This window comes from Hydra vulgaris, chromosome 08, assembly GCF_038396675.1.
Source record: "Hydra vulgaris chromosome 08, alternate assembly HydraT2T_AEP".
NCBI classification, from domain to species: Eukaryota; Metazoa; Cnidaria; class Hydrozoa; order Anthoathecata; family Hydridae; genus Hydra; species Hydra vulgaris.
This window is the reverse complement of record NC_088927.1, coordinates 26,537,345-26,558,306: the sequence shown is the minus strand read 5'-3', so window position 1 is coordinate 26,558,306 and position 20,962 is coordinate 26,537,345. Positions and strand designations below refer to the sequence as shown.

Here is a 20,962-nt window from a genome sequence, read left to right as displayed (position 1 = left end):
AGTTCGTCATGATATTTACTTAAGTTCTAATTTCTTTTAAAGTTCTAAAGTTCTTAAATTATTTCAACTTACGTTTCTTTATCAGATCTATAATTCTAACTGAATTTGTCACTGTGAAAACGATTACCGCTTTGGATAATTGTAAAAAAAGTTTATTTAATAAACCTTCTGTATTTTGAAAACTTATTAATTTAAACCGTAGTTGAAAATTTTTCGAGAATCACCCATAGATTTCGTCGCGTAAGAATTATAGGGTTATATCTAATTTTTGTTGTTGTGAGAATTTAACTTTCAGTTTATTGTTAGTTAATGTTTTTATTCCTGTAACTTTTTATAATTTCAACTTTAAGTCTTTTTTTATTTATGTTTCATAATTAAGCCGATAATATTATTTACAAATATTTTAAATTTTTTCCTTTTTATTATTATAACATGTTAATTAACTTTATTAACTTAACTTTTATTAATGAATTCTTATAATATAAAAAAAGCAGATAGAACTCTTCAACTCTGCGACGATTTCGAATTGAAATGAAGCCGAAAATTCGAAATGAAATTAAATCATTGCAAAGAGAATAAACAGGTATGAAATAAATATTTTACTAAAGACTATATTTACTACACACTTTATAATGTACAAATAAGTTAATAACTTAATCCCTATTTCTTTTTACTTTTTTTTATTACATTACCGAAATCCCGGGAAATTTTAGTGAAAAATCCCGGGATTACGGGATCAAAAATTTGCACGGAATCCCCGATTGCCATCCCTGCTCATTTAGGTGTGGTATTAAATAATAAAATAATAACTTCAATTTTTATAAAAAAAATGGTTTTTCATAGATAATTTTCCCAAATAATGTCTGATTAGAAATGTCAAGTTACATTCATTGAAAACAAACACCAATACGTGCTTTTATGAAAAATTAAATCCATAGACTTATCTATAGCCAAGCCCCGAAGTACTTTATGTTGAAAATTACATCTTTTCTAAATAAAACTACGCTTGACGATTTGTTTTAGTCGCATTACTTTTAGCAGATTATAGTAGTGGTTAAAATAATCTTTCCACACATATCAAATGTCATACTTTTTGATATAAAATTTTACATATACTGTTATTGAAAAAACTTATATTTTTGTTCGGAAAAAGTCGTACCATGCCTTAGTTGCATTGAGTACTAGGTCGACGATTTTTAAAGCCTGCTTACAATGAAAATTTTTATTTACATTTGACTAAAATAAGTATTTTCTACTTTTTAAGGCCGATTTTCACTAAATTTATTTTTTAGCTTTGAGATATAAAGTTTTTGTTGATAACAAGTAAAATTTAATAAACGGTGGGGGAAAGGGGGTGGAGGGGTCTTGATAAGCTTAGGGTGGGTAGGAAAATTTTCCAAAAAAAATTAAACGTACCCCCCCTTTATTAAGGACTCGAGAGCAGAACTTCATTTTGCCGGGTTCTACTCTCGAGTCCTTAATAAAGGACTCGAGTTATTATTGTCACTGTAAAGATGAAAACAACTTTTAACTGATTTCTGTTAATTTCACTGGGTTTTTTTTAAAAAAAAAAGAAAAGTGAGCTGTTCCAATTAAAGAATCGAAGTATTTCAATTTAGAAAACTGGATTGGATTGGAAAAAACCGAATTTATTTCCAATAACAGTGCAATAAATTAGGGAAAACAATGGTATAGAATGGTTAAATGGTTTATTAATTCATAAATGTTTTTATGGTTAACCATCTTCGGTTAAAATTTATTCTATAGGTGATCCAATTTCGGCAACTATTTCCTGCTAAAGTTTATACAAATATGAAAGAATATTGCATGTTTGTATAAACTTACATGTTTAACGTATGTTTATATTCATATATATCCAAGTTAAATGCTAGCATTTAATAAATATTAAATATACGCGTAAATTTATAATATATAATCTATTATAAATTTTTTCCTATCCCCGGCTATCAACCCCTGCTAAATCTTAAAACACTGCCGGTGCCGGATTTGTATAAAGTCAAATATTTAGTCGGGGCCGGGACCCCGGTCACTTACTAATTATGACAACATTAAACGAATAAAACCCGAAACACAAGGTCATGTTAATTTTAGACTAATCTTGGATTGAATATTTAAAACGGCTTGAACTTTCTCTGTTGTCTCAACATTGCTATCCGCTTTTTATCTTCTTCAAATTTTCTACGCAACTCAGCTATCTCTGAAAAAAAAAAAGATATAATGTATATATATTTATATATATAATTAAATATAAATATATATATACACACACAAATATATATATATATATATATATATATATATATATATATATATATATATATATATAAACGGAAAAAAACATATACTCAAACTTTTTAGTTTTTAGCCCCTGTGTAATAAGATTAGTCCCTTGCTAATAATTAGCAACTAATAGTATGTAAATAATGTAATGTTTGGTAGCAACTTCAAAAGTGATAACTTTAAAACTGCAACCCCTTAATTCACCAGCATTATGGCGTCAAGAGACAGATTTTCTGCAGCTATCGAATCAAACTTCCTCAAATACTTACCAAGGACAAAAAAATAAATTTTAAATTGATATGCTGGACTGGATAGGGCAGCTGACCGCTCATGTTCTTGAACTTGGGTAAGAGAGATCAGCTCGCTGAAAGCCCAGGCAACAATAAACAGAGACGATTACAGCTCTAAAACAAAAAGAAATTGATCTTGAAAAAGAAATTACCATCCTGAGACAAGCGGAACCAACAAGCAGCGGACTAACAAACTCAGTCACCCTAGCGGATATCGTAAAAGGGGGGCAAAAAAATAACAGACGGAGATAAAGCCATTGTTGTACAAGTCACTCGAGAACTGAACGAAAGAGAAAAAATTTAAAAATAACTTAATTATAACCGGAGTCAATGAATGTGATTTAGAAGATCCAGAAGAAAGAAAAAAACAAGATAAGGAAAGCATCGAATCACTGATAGTTGCCCTAGGACTCAAAAAAGAAATTGTCAAAAGTGTACGCAGAATAAAACAGCAGCAAGAAGACTCGTCAAACGGAGCAAAAAATGCAACCAATACATTTGCAAACACGTTAAGTGCAACTAAACGACCTCCACTAACAATAGAAGTACTCGATAACCATAAAAGTCAAATTGAACTGTTAAAGAAGCGTCACAAGCTAAGAACAAAGGAAGGCTGCGACAACGTGTACATTGATAGAGATAAAACAAAGACAGAACGAGACGTAGAAAAGAGACTAAAAATTGAAAGAGATGAGCGTAACAGTAAACTAACTCACGTTCAACAAGAAAACGGAAAAACTTTAAGATACAAAAAAAGAAAGAAATGGAAAGCGTTACTATTGGGGAATACGCAATAGTGTATTCGTGTGGGTGCCACACAAAGAAAACCGATCAAATTTATTGCAAAAGAACTAAGCAATAAAAATAGTTGCAGCCTCATTGACATGTAAACAAGAAAAACAACTCGACGAAAACTCGTCACCAATCAACAACTTAGAACTTAGTAAAAATAACAAACAACCCTCAACATCATCATCTCAGCCCGCTAAATTATGCCGCAATTCCATCATCATATATTAGCCTGATCAAATCAACGAAAAGTAAATCAAGGCTGCGATCAAGTTGATATTTGATGAAGAAGTTGCGGTATAAATTGGCGGACCAAGATGTTGTTGTTATGCATTGTTTGATAATACTATATACTATTAGCTGAAAACGAGTTTGGGGCGTCGTGTGGCAAATTGAATTTGTGAAGGTAATATTTTCAAACAATGCCCAACAACAACATCTCGTCCCGCCAATTTAACTTGATCAACTTGATCGCAGCAGCAAAAAACCAATACCGCCATCAGCTAAGTTTGCCACACGACACCACAAACTTGCAACCAATTAATAACTCGATAGCGACAATAAATAATGATAAACATATAAGATGTATATACATTAATGCAACATCGCTAAATGCAAACAAACTCAACGAACTCACGGCATGCCTTAATATGCACGGCATGTTTAATAAGTAAAAATCAAGATATAAAGGGTGATTTTTTTGCTGGTATCTTTTTGGCAACACTGGTTTTGACAGATTACGCGTGCATTATGTCTTGTGTCATTGTTAAACTTGTTCAGTTTGGTCTATAATTTAACCATGAATCGAATTACGAACAAACAATGCTTGCAAATTATTGAATTTTACTACCAAAATTCATGCTTGGTTTAGAGAGTACATCGCGCACTTCTTCCAATTTATGGGCAGTTTGGTCGGCCTACTGAGGGAGCTATTCAGAAGCTTGTGAATAAATTTCGAACCCAGTTTACATTATTGGACATTAAACCACCAACACGCACACGTAGAGTGAGGACCGAAGAAAATATTGCAGCTGTATCTGCCAGTGCTAGTAATGACCGTGAAATATCGATTCACCACCGTTCGCAGCAACTGGGCCTCTGTTACTCCACTACATGGAAAACTTTGCAAAAGAATTCGAGTGTAAAACCTTATAAGATACAGCTGGTGCAAGAATTGAAGCCACACGACCTCCCACGACGTTTAACATTTGGTGAATGGGCGCTGGCAAAGTTGGAGGAAGGATCCACATTTTTATCAAAAAATTGTGTTCAGTGACGAAGCTCATTTCTGGTTGAATGGATACGTTAACAAGTAAAATTGCCGCATCTGGAGTAAAAACCAGCCAAAAGCATTGCAAGAGCTACCAATGCCTCCCGAAAAAATCAGGGTGTGGATTATGGGCCGGTGGCATCATTGGGCCGTACTTCTTCAAAGACGACAATGGCCGGAACTTTACTGTGAATGTCGAGCACTACCGTGCGATGATTACTATCTTTTTTTGCCCAAAATGGAAGAGCTGAACTTGGCTGACATATGGTTTCAACAAGACGGTGCCACATGCCACACAGCACACGAAACAATGGCCCAATTGAAAGGCAAGTTCGGTGAACAGTTTATCTCACGTTTAGGGCCAATATTGAAGCATTTATTCGTGAGATACCGGCCGATATGTTGGAGAGAGTGTGCTAAAATTGGACATTACGCATGAGCCATCTAAAGCGGAGCTGTGGCCAACATTTACATGAAATAATCTTTAAATAATAAATTATATCGACCGTTCTATCGACTCAAATAAAGATTTCATCAATTTTTTCCAATTTTCTGTGTTTTTTTTGAAAATCAAATCCTATACCTCTTAAAAAATCACCCTTTATATACAATAAAGTGAAGAATAAAATATATGTCCATGGAACAAAAAAGATATTATAAACTTGTCAGCACGGATTTTGTATATAAAATATACACTTTGTTTTAATGATCTTTATTACATGTAAAGAATTAAAAAGACATTGGCTCCTAAAAAAATGAAGATGACAATATGTTATCACAATCTTTACACAGAGTATCCATATAAAGTTTCGACAAAACATAGCAACAATTAAAAATACTAATAAATATAAGAGAACTGCATTGATAAGCATATCAAACAAGACAAAAAATTTCTAATTTAACTTTAGTTTACTGAGCGTAATTTTCTGGTAAACTGACGCCTAGGACACTGTAATAAATAACGGCAGCAATTTTTTTATTGACACAATGTATGTATATAGTAAACGTAGTACATACAAAAAGCTTACAACATTAATTTAAAGTCAAATTTATTCTTTAAACAGGAACTGGAGTCGTCTGTAATCAATACCAAACATACCTATAATTTTATCTATAAAGTCTTGTAGTTTATTTTTTCTCTGTGTACGCTGTCTACAAGCACAAACCAGAGAAACGATCATTTGACATTATTGACCAAGCCATGTTTTGACACGACGCAATGTGCTAAATGATTGCTCCACCATACATGTTGTTGCTGGTAAAGTTAACAAAACTAATAAAGCGTACCTGACACTTGGATAAAATTGTGTGATAGGTATTTAATCAAAAGCTTTTTTGTACTCTTGAGCATTCTGAAAATCAAACCAAGGCTTTAGAAGGAGTCAATTATCGAATCTAAGTATGGTATAAGTAAATCGTTTGTCTAAAGAACTCTTCAACACTTATGGTTCCCAGATTACTTCAACGCTTTTGTCTTCTGCACTTTTTTGGAAATATTAACTCACTATTCATCTTCTGTGCCAGTTGCACTGTTTTCTCAAAAATATCTCTGAAATAAATATTGGAAGTTTTACAACTCTGAGTAATTTTTGAACTTGCAGTTCAAAACTTAGTATGGCTAAGTATGGCTAAGTACTGGAAAATAATATGGAGACAAAATAAGAATGTGTTGGACTTAGATGAACAATAAAGCTGATGTGCAACTTGTCATGTACTTCCATTTGCATGCCAGTTGAAAAAATATATTTTCAAATTTACTAGAAAAAAGTAAAGAAGGGGAATATTTGGAACAGATATCCTTTTTGAGCTTTCATGAAAAAATGAAATAATTGCTTTAAATAGTTCCAATAGTATTTTGTATCACTGCAACATCATTAAGATCATAAACTACTTGATTGAGTCTATGTGAGGCACAGTGAACAAAAACGGTTTTAGGGAATATTCTTTGAATATTTCCCTGAACACTGTTTACTTTTCCAACAATTGTGAAGCACCTCTCATAACCTTGACCTAGCAGATTATTGAGGAGAAGGCTAAATGTTTTGCAATTTTGAATAATGTAATCAGATACTGTGACAGTGTCCATATCTTTTATCGGTGAAAATCTGAAAAAAAATTCTCACAAAACATAGCCTTCTCATAGATTTTAAGGGGTAAAAAGATTCTATCTGTTGACCAGTCTTGTAATCCTTTTTTATCTATAAGGCTGGTGCAGATGTATTTTTAATACATTGTTTCCAGTTTAGGATGTCAAATGCTGGATCTTCTTGATTCAATGCATGGGTTTTGTTTGTGTCTCTGTTTTTATGAATAGGCAACTCGTTCTATTATCTCCTAATGAGAGTACAGCTTTAAAATTCAGTTTTATGGTTCTGAGGCCAGCTGGTAGTCAGGTTTCTCAAACTCTGTGGTAGCTCTCAGAGAGGCTGATTTAATTAACAGCTGTAAAATATCAAAGTACTATCAGTGCCATGTTGCACATGGATGATGTCCCTGTTCATACTTTTGGTGTGCATTGTCAAGGCTACACTCAGAGCCCTTTGTTACAACTTAGGGTTTATTATTAGTAATGAGGCAATTGCTTGGGCTATTAAACAGTGTACTGAGTACTACCTGTGCTTTGAGTCAAGTTCTTTAACAATTTTAAAAATGACTAAAGTACCAAAAACTTTCAAACACAAAAAGCCATCATCATCACCAAGTTCTCTAAACCTACCATTCACTAATATTCGTGGTCTTCGAAGTAACTTTTCTTCTGTTGAGTCTTATCTCTTGCAAAGTTCACCAGACCTACTTGCTCTTTGTGAGACTAATTTTAGGCTCATCACACTGAATAGCTTGGCTCTAAAAACTATTTAACAAGTGCCCTTCAGAGTCTTGTTTTCCAGCCTGCTGGAAAGCGGCATCTGTTATCCCTATTTTCAAAAAAACCTGGAGAGCGATCTGATTCGTCTAACTACCGTCCCATAAGTCTTCTTCCTATCATAAGCAAGGTTTTTGAATCTCTAATTAACAAACACTTAATTTCTCATCTTGAATCTAATAACTTACTTTCTGATCATCAATATGGATTTTGATCATCTCATTCTACAGTTGATTTGCTAACAATAATATTCAATAGGTTTTATCGTGCATTAGATAGATGTGGAGAGGTTAAGGCTATCACTCTTGATACAGCTTTTGATAAAGTTTGACATGCTGGTCTCCTCCATAAACTTTCTTCTTACGGTGTATCAGGTAACATCTTTATGATCATTGAATCCCTCTTTTCCGATCATAATGTAAAAGTCGTCCTTAATTGACAGCACTTTTCTTTGTATCCTGTCACTTCAGAGGTACCTCAAGGTTCTATTCTTGGCCCTATACTCTTTTTAATTTAAATTAATGATCTCCCAGAAATTCTCACATCTAATGTGGCATTGTTCGCTGATGATACTACCATTTATTCTTGTCTTAATAAGAAGCCAACGCTATCTGATTGCTTGGAGGGGGCAATTAAGCTTGAAAAGGATCTCACTTCTGCTACAGCATGGGCTCTCAGTGAATGGTGAACTTCAACTCAGATAAAACTCAATTTTTTTCAGCTAATTGTTATTGCAATAATCTAGATCTTCCTATATTTATGAACAGTAATTTACTTGATGAGTCATCTACTCTTCATCTTCTAGGATTAACTCTTACTTCCAATCTTTCTTGGAAACCATATATCAAATCAATTGTAAAATTAGCATCTGCTAAGGTTGCATCTCTTTATCATGCTCGCTACTTTCTTCCTCCAGATTCTATTCTTTATCTTTATAAATCTCAAATCCGGAATACTGTTGCCATAACTAGGGTGGATCTTCCAATGATGCCCTTTCTCTTTTAGACAATGTAAAAAAACGCATTGTAAACATAGTTGGACCTACTCTTACAGCCAACCTCCAACCATTATCACATTATCGTAATGTTGCTTCTCTTTCTCCTTTTTACAAATACTATAATGGGCACTGCTCTAAAAAGCTAGCGTCTCTTGTGGCATCAACTAAAACTCATTCTCGTGTCACTCGTCATTCAATTAAGTCTCATCCTTTTACTGTGACTGTTCCTAAGTGCTCTAAAAATTCTTATTCTTCCAGTTTTTTTCCTCAAACATCAGTTCTTTGGAATTCACTTCTGTCATCTTGTTTTCCTGATTTATATAACTTGGACTATAATCCAATACTCATAGAGTTGTTGGACAACTTTATGAGTATTGGATTGATTTCCTTTATTACTATTTTTCCCACGCAACGCCACGTTTTTGTTCCACGAAATTGTAGAAATAATTGTAGAAGTTCCGTGGATTGTAGAAATAATAGGATACAGCTTCTTTCTGTTTTCCTCAATAACTAGTTTTACTAAACTATCTTCCTGACAAAGAATATTTTTATTTGGATCTTGTATTGTTGATGCAAAGTGTTAAGCATTTTGTTGAGCTCTGCAATGCCATGCTGAGCTGATATGGTTTTGGCACATTCATTGAAAAGCCAATACTATGTGTAAGGATTAGTAATAAAGACACCTTGAATTCCTGGTTGAACTAGTTGTGGAAATAAAACACAAAATAAGCCAAGAACTCCTGAAATAATGTTTTCTAATTCTAGACATGGCGCCTTAAAAATCGTAGGACAAATGAGGCTGGTATTGATCATTCAGCAAGCAATACTTAAGATCAATAGGTATTTTCATAGTACATTTTACAAAGAATTTAATGTCATATTCTAATCTAGAATCTCCAATTTCAAGTTTTTCAGGTTCTGGTTCAAGTATTGGCAATGATGATAAACAAGCAACATCATCTGTTTTAAAAATTTCCAAATATCCATGGCACCTAAAAGTAAAAAAGAAAGATTTACATTAAATTTTCATTACATTAAAATCATTCTTTTTCATGTGAAGATAAAAAGTTCTGAAAAAAGTCAAAAAATTGAGGAGCGCATTTCTAAAAAGTTCATTTTTTCTAAAATTATGTTTTTTAACATTTGGATTCTTTATTAAAAAAGGTACAAATCTAACTATGTTAATATGAATAAAAAAATTATACATCATTTTTATTTACGATTACAAAAAACACTTCGCCTGTAAAAACTACTTTTCATTTTTATTTTTTACAAAACAACAACTTTTTACAAAACAAATGTGACTTGGTTTTTTTTAGAAAAATGCTCAACTCTGAAAATTAAAAAGTGAAATAAAAATTTATTATTTTCATAATAATAATTTTTGAAGAATTCTTTGCTGTTTTAGAAAAAAACTCACAATTAAAGTAAACAACTATTACACGAACAACATACCGTTTTGGTGAGGTCAAATTGTTTGTCTAAATATCAATCTCGTTATCACTTGCATTTTAAAAAAAATCTATTGCTTCTGTGCAATGTCTGTCTGATATCAGTTTCACAATGCCTTTTGCTACTGAAAAAATCGATTTTCAGAATACAAAATTTATGCAACTATTTCTAGTATATTGTTACTAGTTTAAAAAAACTCTCGCGCACTGAGTACCATCAAATTTTTTTTTTTTAAATAATTTTTTTTTTTAAATAATTTTTTTTTTAAGATTTTATATAACACAAATTTGGTTTTCAAAAAATTATACTCATATAATTGTAAATTTCAAGTTATTACCTACCAAGATAAACCACTAGAAAAATAAATGTTTTAAATTTTGAAATTTCTATATAAAAAATCTTTAAAATATTTTTACTTTAACTGTATTGAAACAGTTTCGAAGTCTTGAGCAAAATTTTTCTTCCCTCTAAATAAAACTGTCACATTATATTTTACCGAAACCGAACAAATAAGTAATCAATTACTTTTATTAACTATTCGGAAAAAAACTTAAATTTTTTTTGAAACCGTAATGAAACACAACTGTAAGATATCTTTTACCAAAACCATACTGCCACAGTATCGAGAAATTTAGTAGCAAACTATATGGAGATCAGTAACAAACAAGAAACATCTTTCTATATTTAGAAAATGCAGGGGAGGAGAGGGAAGCAAGTGCCCCTTTAAACCCCTTTGCAAGCGCCTATGCACTATGCAAAATTTTCAGGCCTGGTACTATACAAATATTTTAATTCCTCAACATCAAAGCTATTAATACTAACAAATTATTGGACAAGGGCATCATCACAGAGATTTCAATGCAAAGTAAACTGGATGACCATAGATTAAAGAAGAACGTAAACTAGATAGGAATCATTGTTGATAAACCATTGTTTTTTAGTAAAATTTTAACTTATATTTATATAATAAAACATTGTAGAACATTGTAGAAACATTCACTATTAAATATTGAAAACTATTTTTATATTAAATGCATATCAAGACATTGAAAATTTTTAAAATTTAATTATATTTTTATTAGTCAGTGTTTTCCCTCACCAGTACATCAATCTTTCCAAACACTAAATAACAATTTAAGTTAAAAATTCACTTACGGTCACGCTTGATTTCTCTTTGTTGAAACACATAAAAGTTCATGAGCTCCTGAAAGATTAAAATAGAAAATTAAAATTTGGAAGAAAAAAAATTAAATTGAAACAAACAGAGGAAGCTTTATTTCTCTATTTTATAATTCTTGTTTATTTCACCTTTTCTATTCTTTCCTTTTTCTCTTTCTTTTTCATTTTTCTAGTTAATTTTGGTTTTTCAGTGGAGGCAGATTTTTTCACAGGTATAGTTGTCCACCCTTCATCATCAGGTTCATTATTATCTTTTTTCTGTAAAAAAAAAAAAAAAAAAAAGATGAATCAGTACAAAAAAGGAAAATCATGCACTTAATTTTAATGAGGAATTACAAAAAATGAGGTCAGCAATAATTTGCTGACCTCATTTTGCAATCCTTTAAAGGTCAGCATCAGGTTGGAAAAAAAAATTTGATACAAAAGTCTTACCATAAAACAGAAATGAGGTCGGCAATTTTTTGCCAACCTCAAACACTTTTAGGTTGGCAGTTAGGTCTGCATTGCCAACCCTAATTCCAAGAGCTCTCTCTCTCTCTATAGATATATATATATATATTTTTCTTCACTATTTAATCTACCTATGTATGTAATCTATACTATTTAAGAAAGCTTTTTTTTTTAAATTTTAATCTATTTATGTAATCTATTATATATATATATCTATTTAATATATCTGTGACCAATAGTCAATAGCCACAGTAGGGTGTCCCAAAACTACATAAATATTTTTCATTTTAAACTATTTTTATATTTTTAATCGATTTCATATGTACTTTTGTCTATTTAAACCCCAAAAAAATAAAAAATTGAAAACTTTTATATTTTTGACTCCCCCTCCTACCCCTCTTTTTTTAGTCGTTTTTTTCTAAAATTTTGACAACTTTTTTAAAATTGCCAAATTTTGCCAATTATCGAAAAACATTTTTGATAATCAATTATGTTCATATCTTTAACGATTTTCTTGTTTAGTTACATATATCTAATAATATATTTAACTAAGTTCATATTTTTAATTAATTTTTATATATAGTTGTTTATACTAAAACCAAATAAAAATTTATTCAAAAGAAATTCACCAACCAAGACACCCCACTACCTCCCCCAACCCCCTATCATCATGATACCCAAACGTCCCCAACCCCACCCCCCAGATCATTATATTTTTCTGCATAAAATAATGAACTTTTAGAACTTTACTTTTTAATTATAACAAAAAAGATTTATCATTAAAATTTATTTTTATGACAAACAGGCAAATAAATTGTTATAAAGGAAATAAATTGAAAATATTTATGCTAACTGGGACTAAATTGCTTGTTTATCAGTGGAAGAATTTTTCGGTAGTGTTCTACTGCCCATAAAAGAAATTTTTTCTGCTCTTCATCTTTGGTTCTAGATTTTGCACAGTCTTGAATTAGTTCGACAGCTCGTTCTGCTGTATCATTTACAGATTTCAATGATTTAATCTCAAACTTGTTGAAAATTTGTGTTAACTCTCTAAAACTTTGGGGATTGGGACCAACCACCATCTTCGTTTGAATATCTGAATAAATTTAAAATGTTGCTTGATTTTGGTTGAACTAAATCATTTAAACGAGTACTCGGTTTCAAAAGAGGAAATTGTGGAAAGCCTAAATCATGTTCCCAGTTTTCTTTTAAATTTTTAAGAATTATTTTAGCAGTTTTAGCTTTATTATGATCAGACATTTTATCAGAAAATAGTGAGAGAGGAGACATTTATTTGGTTAAATACCAATGATTCTGATTAAATGTTTCAAGGGCAGCAACAGCAACATCATTGCCAACTTTTTTATAAAGAAGCATTTCTTTGTATAATTCCAAGTCAAATGATATCACATTTTCACTTAAAATAGCATTGTATATTTACAAAACCGTGATAATTTCTCTATATAACTTTCTTTTTACTCTGGCAATTTATCAAAATCAAACATTTTTGATGTATACAAAATTGTACACATCCATCTGGCATGATGGGAAGCTCCAGGTTTGCACAACTGTACATTTATTTGTTTTGCATTCAGTAATTGCAAAGCAAGTTGGCAACATTCTTGATAATCATCTCTTAATATTTTTCGAGACTTTCGGTTAAGTAAACCAGACAAAAAAAATTTCACATGCTTGTTTGATTTTTAATACTGGTTCCCCAACTTTAATTTTTCTAAAAGCGGTATCTGAACTTAATTAAAGTTTAGTCCATACATCATTTTTACTTTCATAATATAACTCTTATCTAATGAACCCAAAAATTGTTTTTTTGACGCTGATTAGAGAGAAAATCTAAATCTGATAATTGACTATTGATGTTACGAGAGGTATCTTTTTTAATCAAATCTTTTGCATTTGATGCTGCAATGTCAAACAGAGATGATAACTTATTAGTAAAACTCAGAGCTGTACAACATTTTTTTTTTACATTTTTAATCAAGTTCTCTCTAAGATTTATCAGATACAGTATTATTCTAACAGTATTTTATTTTTGTTTGTTTTAATTTTCCAAAATACATTTACTTTTTCGCAAACAACAGATGTTTTTTCGCATTTGACAGATACCTCTCATAACATTAATAGTCAATTATCAGATTTAAATTTTCTCTCAGATCAGCGTAAATTGAAAAAACTTTTTTTTTTACATTTTTAATCAAGTTCTCTCTAAGATGTATCAAATGCAGTATCATTCTCACAGTATTTTTTCGTTTGTTTGAATTCCTGTCATTTTCCAAAATACATTCACTCTTTTGCAAACAACAGATGCCACTTCTTTCTTACCAGTTAGTTTCAAATCAAACCTTGTAAGTTATAGATAATGGCATAAAACCTCTACATTAGTTGGTAACTGACTAAATATCTTAGCCTCAAGGGTAGGTAATAATTTCCCAACAATTTTATCAAAAGTTTCATCATTTTTTCTCAATTTAATATTGCTCATATCAGATTGAATTTTTTATATATATGCTATTATACCTATAGATAAAAAGCAAATAATTACAAATTATATAAAAATAAAATTTTTTATAAGAAAACAACTGCATTCATAGTAAAAATTTTCCATTACTCAAACTCTGCATATAACTTTTATAATCTAATAATTCTTGATAATAATGGAATAAAAAATTGATTCTTAAGTTAAATGTTTTACTTATATTTACTAATATTGTCTGATACAAAGTATTGAACTATAATGGCATCAAAGTTAAGCATGTTTAATTGAAACATTACATTTTCATATTTGACCTAAAATCACTGTTTAATGTTGAACAGTTTTTAAAAAGTAGGCAGCAGAGGGGGTAAACTTTTAAAATAGAGGCAGGGAGGAGGAAGGGTTTCAAACTTTAAAATTTTTCAAAAACCTTCCTATTTTTGCTTTTAATGGACAAAATGACACATAAAACTGCCTGAAAAAATTAATAAAGATATATTAAATAGATATTTTGACAAATATGACATTTTGCAGGAGAAGAGTTTGGGTATAAAAAATAAATTACTTTTCATAAAAATAAATTATTATTTTTTAAAACTACAGCAATCATAGTTTGACCAAATGAAAGATCTAACGAAATAAAACAAAACTGCATACTTATCTTAAAATGACAAATTTTGCACAATTGACCAATAGCCACAAATATATATCTTTCTTTACTATTTAAACATGATTACATAACAATTATGTTTATTATGTTAATTATGCATAATATTAAAAGATATTTCCTTTATATAACTTTGCATAAAATTCTAGATTGTTAACTTTTCTATTTTTGAGTAAAATATGTGCTAAAATTCAATTATTGATAAAAAGTTTATTAACATTTAACTCCAGGTGGAAATTATTATAACTTATAAATATCATTATTTCTAATAAACTAAATCTTATTTAAACACATCAGAAAATTAACAAATCATTTTAATAAAATATTGAACGTTTAACTTTATTAAATAAAAATTGTTAAAATATTTGATTGACTAAAAATCAATGAGAAATTTAGCAAATAAATTCCATGATTACAAGTTTTCATGATTTGAGAATATATAGGGCCTTAAATAACATATCATACTAAAAAAAATATTCTGCATTGTAACTTCTTTAAATTGCAAAAATGGACATGTTAAAAAAAAAGTTTCAGTTAGACAACAGCAAAGAGTTTCAGTGCTTTTATTACGGCAACTTAGCATTGCAAGATTGACAAGAACAATAGAATTAGATTTGGAGCATTCATAGCAGTTAATCAAAACAATCTGAAATTAACTACGTACTACTTAGCAAGCAAACTTGGATGCATTCATGGTACTATAGAATACCACTTGCAAAAGGCTATAAGGCTTGGTGTTTGTATACTAAATGAACTGAATGCTAGTCAGCTAAAGAAGCAAACACAAAACACCTGCATAAACCACTTGTCTTTGCACTGTATGTTTAACTGGCTTGACTATGTCATCATTGGAGATGAGAAGTAGGTACCCTGTGTAAATCACACCATGACGTTGTGGACAGGATACTCCCCGCACCAAACAGCACCATTACAGCAGCAACTCAGTGTGCCTAACTCAACGAGAATCTAAAACCTTAAAACAAGGCCTGGGGCACAACAAAGTTTACTTTCTTCATGGCAATGCTTGTATTCAGGTTGCAAAATTCATATGAGAAAAAATATAGGAACAGCTTGTGCAATAAATAATTTGACAACAAGGACACACAACACAAAAGCACTTCAATGACTTCTTTGATTCAAACCTAAAGAACTCTACGCTAACAGCATTCATTCTTTGCTTAAGCATTGGCAAGAGGTCAAGGACAACTAAGGTGCATATATTGTTGAAGATTAGTTATGGAATTAAACCTTTTTTATATTTACTCAAAATTTAATTTATTCTTAATATATTCTAGAAAAGCTATTTCCTACACTTCAGTCAACAAAAAAAACTTTGCTTTTTTTCATAATCTTTAAGACTAAATCACAAACCCCTCTCATTAAACTTCATGGTTAATTTACTTTCACTGGAATTATTAAATTTTAAACGCTTGATTGACAGGATTTACTGACAGAAATTTAAACATATTCATAGTATTAAACTCCACTTCAAAACAAATTTGGCAAGCTTTATATGTCTGTAACACTATTGTATTACATCATTACTATCACAAGAAAACAAAATATTTCTGTTGCAAACAATAAAAACTCAATAATATTAAGTTAATAGTCTAAACAATAACACTCCAGTTAATATTTACTGTTTACTGGAGTTATTTACTCTGTAATAGATACTCTCTACTATAATATACTCTATGACTATAAGTCATTTTTTAGTAGTTTCTTGGCTTTTCTACATGCATTTTTTGAAATTCACATGGTCTTTTAAGCAAGGTCTGTAAGCAAATCATTCTGATAATTCATAGCTTTTAAGGTGAATTGATGTTGTTCGCTGTTTAATTTAATTTGTTTAATTAGCAGTTTTAGTTAATAAACTTTATGTTGTCAGTTATTTTGTTTTTTTAATTCTTTAGACTGTTTACATTCTTTTTTTAGAAGAAGTTTATACTAAATGACTGGTAAAGTGGCTTTTTTTAGTGCAGTGTTTCTTTTTGAGTCTTTTCTTAAGCAAATTTATTTTTATTTTTTTAAGAACAATCAGAATGAGCTGAAGCCCTTTTAAAGGGATCCCAAAGTGCCGAGACAATTTGTGTTTATTTTAAAGAGAATGATAAAAAAAAATGTTTGGGCAGAATTTTTTTAAGTAAAACAAAATAATAAAGGTATACTAACAAAAACAAATTTTGTTGTTTTACTCAAAGCTCACCGTCTCCACAGTAGCGATTCTCTCAGTCTTTAAAATATACGCCGCAATCTACAGACTTTATAATTTATTCAAGTATGTTCAATTCCAAAGAGTTTTAATAAATGACATCATAGTAGAATTTCAATAAAAAATCTTAAAAAAATTTTTTTGTTAGCAAACTATAGATTTTTTTTCCCCATTATAGATTATTAAAGAATTTGTTTAGTTACTTATCATTATATGCAAGTTGTTTTTTTTAATCATAAATTACTATAGAATTTTTTTAGTTATTTTAAATTATTATTTTTTCGTTATTTTTACGAAGTTCGTATTAAAAATATTAATAAAATATTTCAGATATTTTAAGCTTGTTTATTGCTATAAATTAATTTTGTGTTATATTTATTGTTATTAAATTATTATTATTCATATTAAGGTTCTGTTAAAAAAATTATTTTGTATTTTTTAGCCTTATGAAAATTTCATTAACAGCATTTAGGGAATGCTCATAAAGTACATATGCTTGGGTGGGGGAGAGGGAGTCTGCAAAGTGTGTATATAAGATGGTCAATTATAAAAGTGCGGAGACACTAATGTAAAAAAAAAAAAAAAAAATGTTGGGCAGGTTAAGAGCATAGATAATTTTAGGGAGAAATAGGGTACTCAAAAAAACTATAGCAAAATGTTGAATGGGGAGGGAGGGGGGAGTAGGGTCAAAATTCAGGTGTACGAACATTTTAGATGACCCCTTATTTGCTTAACTTTTCATCGGGTTACATATATTCTCTAAATACTTATTTAATCATGTGAGTTATATTTAATAAAATTTATTCTATAAAACATGTATTGCTCATTTTATTTTATTTTTAAAGCTAAATAATTACTGTTAAAGATTGCAAAAAAAGTGTAGTATTTTTGAGTCAATTTTGAAGATTTATTTTTCCAAAATCAGTTCCTTCCATATTTCTTGGTGGAAATAATTTGGCTAAGGTTAGTTGCTTTTTTTAGTTTTATTGACTCAAATTGTATTTTCTAGCTACATTAGTTTAAATAATAATATTTCATAAGGGTCTTTTTTTTATATATATACTTGCAAATCGTTATTTTGTTGCACTGGTTTGACAAAGTTCTAACTGTTTTTTTTATATTAGGAGAATATTCGCATTCAGTGGTGCCAACCAAACTGCTGACCTTAAAGTGTTTGAGGTCAGCAAATAATAGTCGACCTCTTTCAAATTTTTGAATGCTGAGAAATTATACTATGAATTTTAAAATTTCTCGTTGAATTTAAGTCTAGTTGAAAATAGTACAAAAAAATTTTTATCAACTTGCTGCTCTTACATTTGGAGCAGGAGGGGCAGGGGGCTAAGATTTTAGTATTCTCCTATAACAGTAATTTTTTTTGTGAAGAATCTTTTCATCATACATATAAACATAAAAAAATTTATATATGTTTATATACATTTATATATGTGTGTGTGTGTGTGTGATATATATATATATATATATATATATATATATATATATATATATATATATATATATATATATATATATATATATATATATATATATATATATATATATATATATATATATATATATATATATATACAGTACTGTGAATAAGTTTTAGACCACTAACATTTTTTCCAAAAATCCCAGAGAATTTTATTCTAATATTTAAATTTGTAGTTCTAAATTATAAAAAAATTTGGAACATTCTTTTTGTTTAAAAATTGGTTATTTCATTTAAAAACCTTCCTATTTCACTGCATATATATATATATATATATATATATATATATATATATATATATATATTATATATATATATATATATATATATATATATATATACATATATATATGTATACATATATTTATATATATTAATGTACAGGAAGTATCTGCAGAACATTTATCTTCTCCACAAAGCTCTCAAAATGAAAATATACAGCATTTTTAATGTCAGCAGTTGTGTACAAACAGATATAAAAACCTATTTGGATGTTGCGACCCAAACAAAGCTACCTCCAATTAATAAAGACATTAATTACGATTCCATTGCATCTATATATAGTTGTTTTTACATCAAAGTGTTTGTGGTTGACACGGAGGATGAAATAAATAATATGGGAATTGAGATGATTACTGGTGATGAAACATTCATAAACGCCACAAATGAATCTAAAGAAAATATTTCTGACTCACTAATGTCTTCTTTGAAAAATGACAAAGAAGACAACGATTGTGTACTATCACCATCAGACGATGAGAGTTGTACAAGTGAAGACACTGACGAAAACCAAGAAGTATGTAGTGATATAAAGTACAATGATTGGACACAATTCGTTTTTGAGAAAAACTTGTATGAACTTTTACGTCGCTGTCCAGCATGTGGTGCTCTTGTTGACAGATCAGACATTAAGGAAGTTATAGGTAATCGCAGCTATATTTAAAAATAAATTGTTTTAATAATTGCAAAGTAGAATGGAAATTTCAGCCGATTGTTGGTAATTTAAAAGGACTAAGTAATTTATTTTTGTCAACATCGATTGCTTTTTCAGGAATACTGTTTTCTAAATTTGAACATTTTGCTATCATTGCAAACATGAAGTTCTGTTCTGAAACACATTATGATATTAAAAAAATTTCATCATGCCAGTGATTGTAAAAAAGCGGAAATTACAACGTAGGAAAATGATAAAAATGTTATGGACCAGAAAGGTTATTTCACTTGTTGGTGAATGAGAGGTGAATGAGAGTCATGGTCATAACGCAAAATACTGTACATATACATTTATGGAAACTGAATCTGGGTGTGTAGTTGACACAATTGTAATATCAGTGACAGAAGTGCAGAATTCTAACTGTATGGAAAAAGCAGAATTTATTCAATTATTAAAAACACTTAAAAAAGCAGAAATAAAAATTGATTTTATATCTACTGATCGTCATGCCCAAATTCAAAAACTTTTGAAAGTAAATCCAAGGTTTAACGATATAAATCATCAATTTGATCTGTGGCATGTTGCTAAATTAATTGGTAAAAAAATGCATGAAGCTAGTAAAACCATTTCTCAAAAAGACTTACTGGAATGGATCCTATCAATAATAAACCATTTTTGGTGGAGTATTGAAACATCTAATAAAAACCCGTGTTTAATGTATGAATGGGTGGCTGTTCATATTTTCATAAATGCAAACATGAACCTTATTCTAAAAAAGACGAACATTCGAAAAACTGGTCAGATGCAGAATCTGACGCTTTTCAGTTTTTAGTTTCCATATTGAAATCAAAAACTCATATGGATATTTTTAAACATTTAACCGAAGTAATTCAAACTACTAATGTTGAAGTTCTTTTTACTTAAAATTTTGTACCTGGCTATTTTCAGGGGTGAAGAATCTGATAAAATAAACAGAAATGTAAAAACTATTATTAAGTACCAGTAATTATCAATTTAAATAAATTTAGGGAATTTTTTATATACCTGATTTTGAATCTCAAGAAATCCATATGGCCTTGACGATATCAAAAAAAAAAAAAATTACATGTTATTCTATATTCAATAATCTTTCAGAAAAAGATTATAAAAAAATCTTTTATTGTAGAAAGATTGATTTAAAAAGATTTGATTGTTATAGAGAAGATGCCAGAGAAGAATTAATTTGAAGATCTAGAATAACAGATGATAAAATTGTAACAATCTTCACCATGAAAAATTTTTAGGTACAAACTTTGAAAAGAAGCACACAAAATGTTGTAATCTATTGGACAACCATAAATTGAAAAGAAAAGCAATCAAAGGTAAATATTTGTTGATAAAGAATCATTGTAAAATCTGTTTTGAATAATAAAATTAAAATCTACTAGTTTATAAAAGTTTAAAAATAAGCTGGTTTGGTTAAGCACTATATAATTGAAATAAGAACAAATAGTTTTCATGTTTAAAGGTAATCACTAAAAAAAAATTGTACTTTTCATTTCAGGTAGTCATGCAATAACATTAGACATGGCAAAA

General features: G+C 29.6%; 1 protein-coding gene across 1 annotated transcript in view; it reads right to left on the bottom strand.

Annotated features, from left to right (window-relative positions):
* Positions 1-2,069: 2,069 nt before the first annotated feature.
* LOC105848731 (ribosomal RNA-processing protein 7 homolog A) overlaps positions 2,070-20,962 on the bottom strand; it is a 37,869-nt gene continuing 18,976 nt past the window's right edge. The window contains exons 5-7 of the mRNA XM_065803333.1: positions 11,271-11,399; positions 11,118-11,166; positions 2,070-2,218 (exon numbers count right to left, since the gene is read on the bottom strand). Coding sequence (XP_065659405.1) covers positions 2,133-2,218; positions 11,118-11,166; positions 11,271-11,399 — 264 coding nt within the window. The 3' untranslated portion in view covers positions 2,070-2,132. The remainder of the gene's footprint in view (positions 2,219-11,117; positions 11,167-11,270; positions 11,400-20,962) is intronic.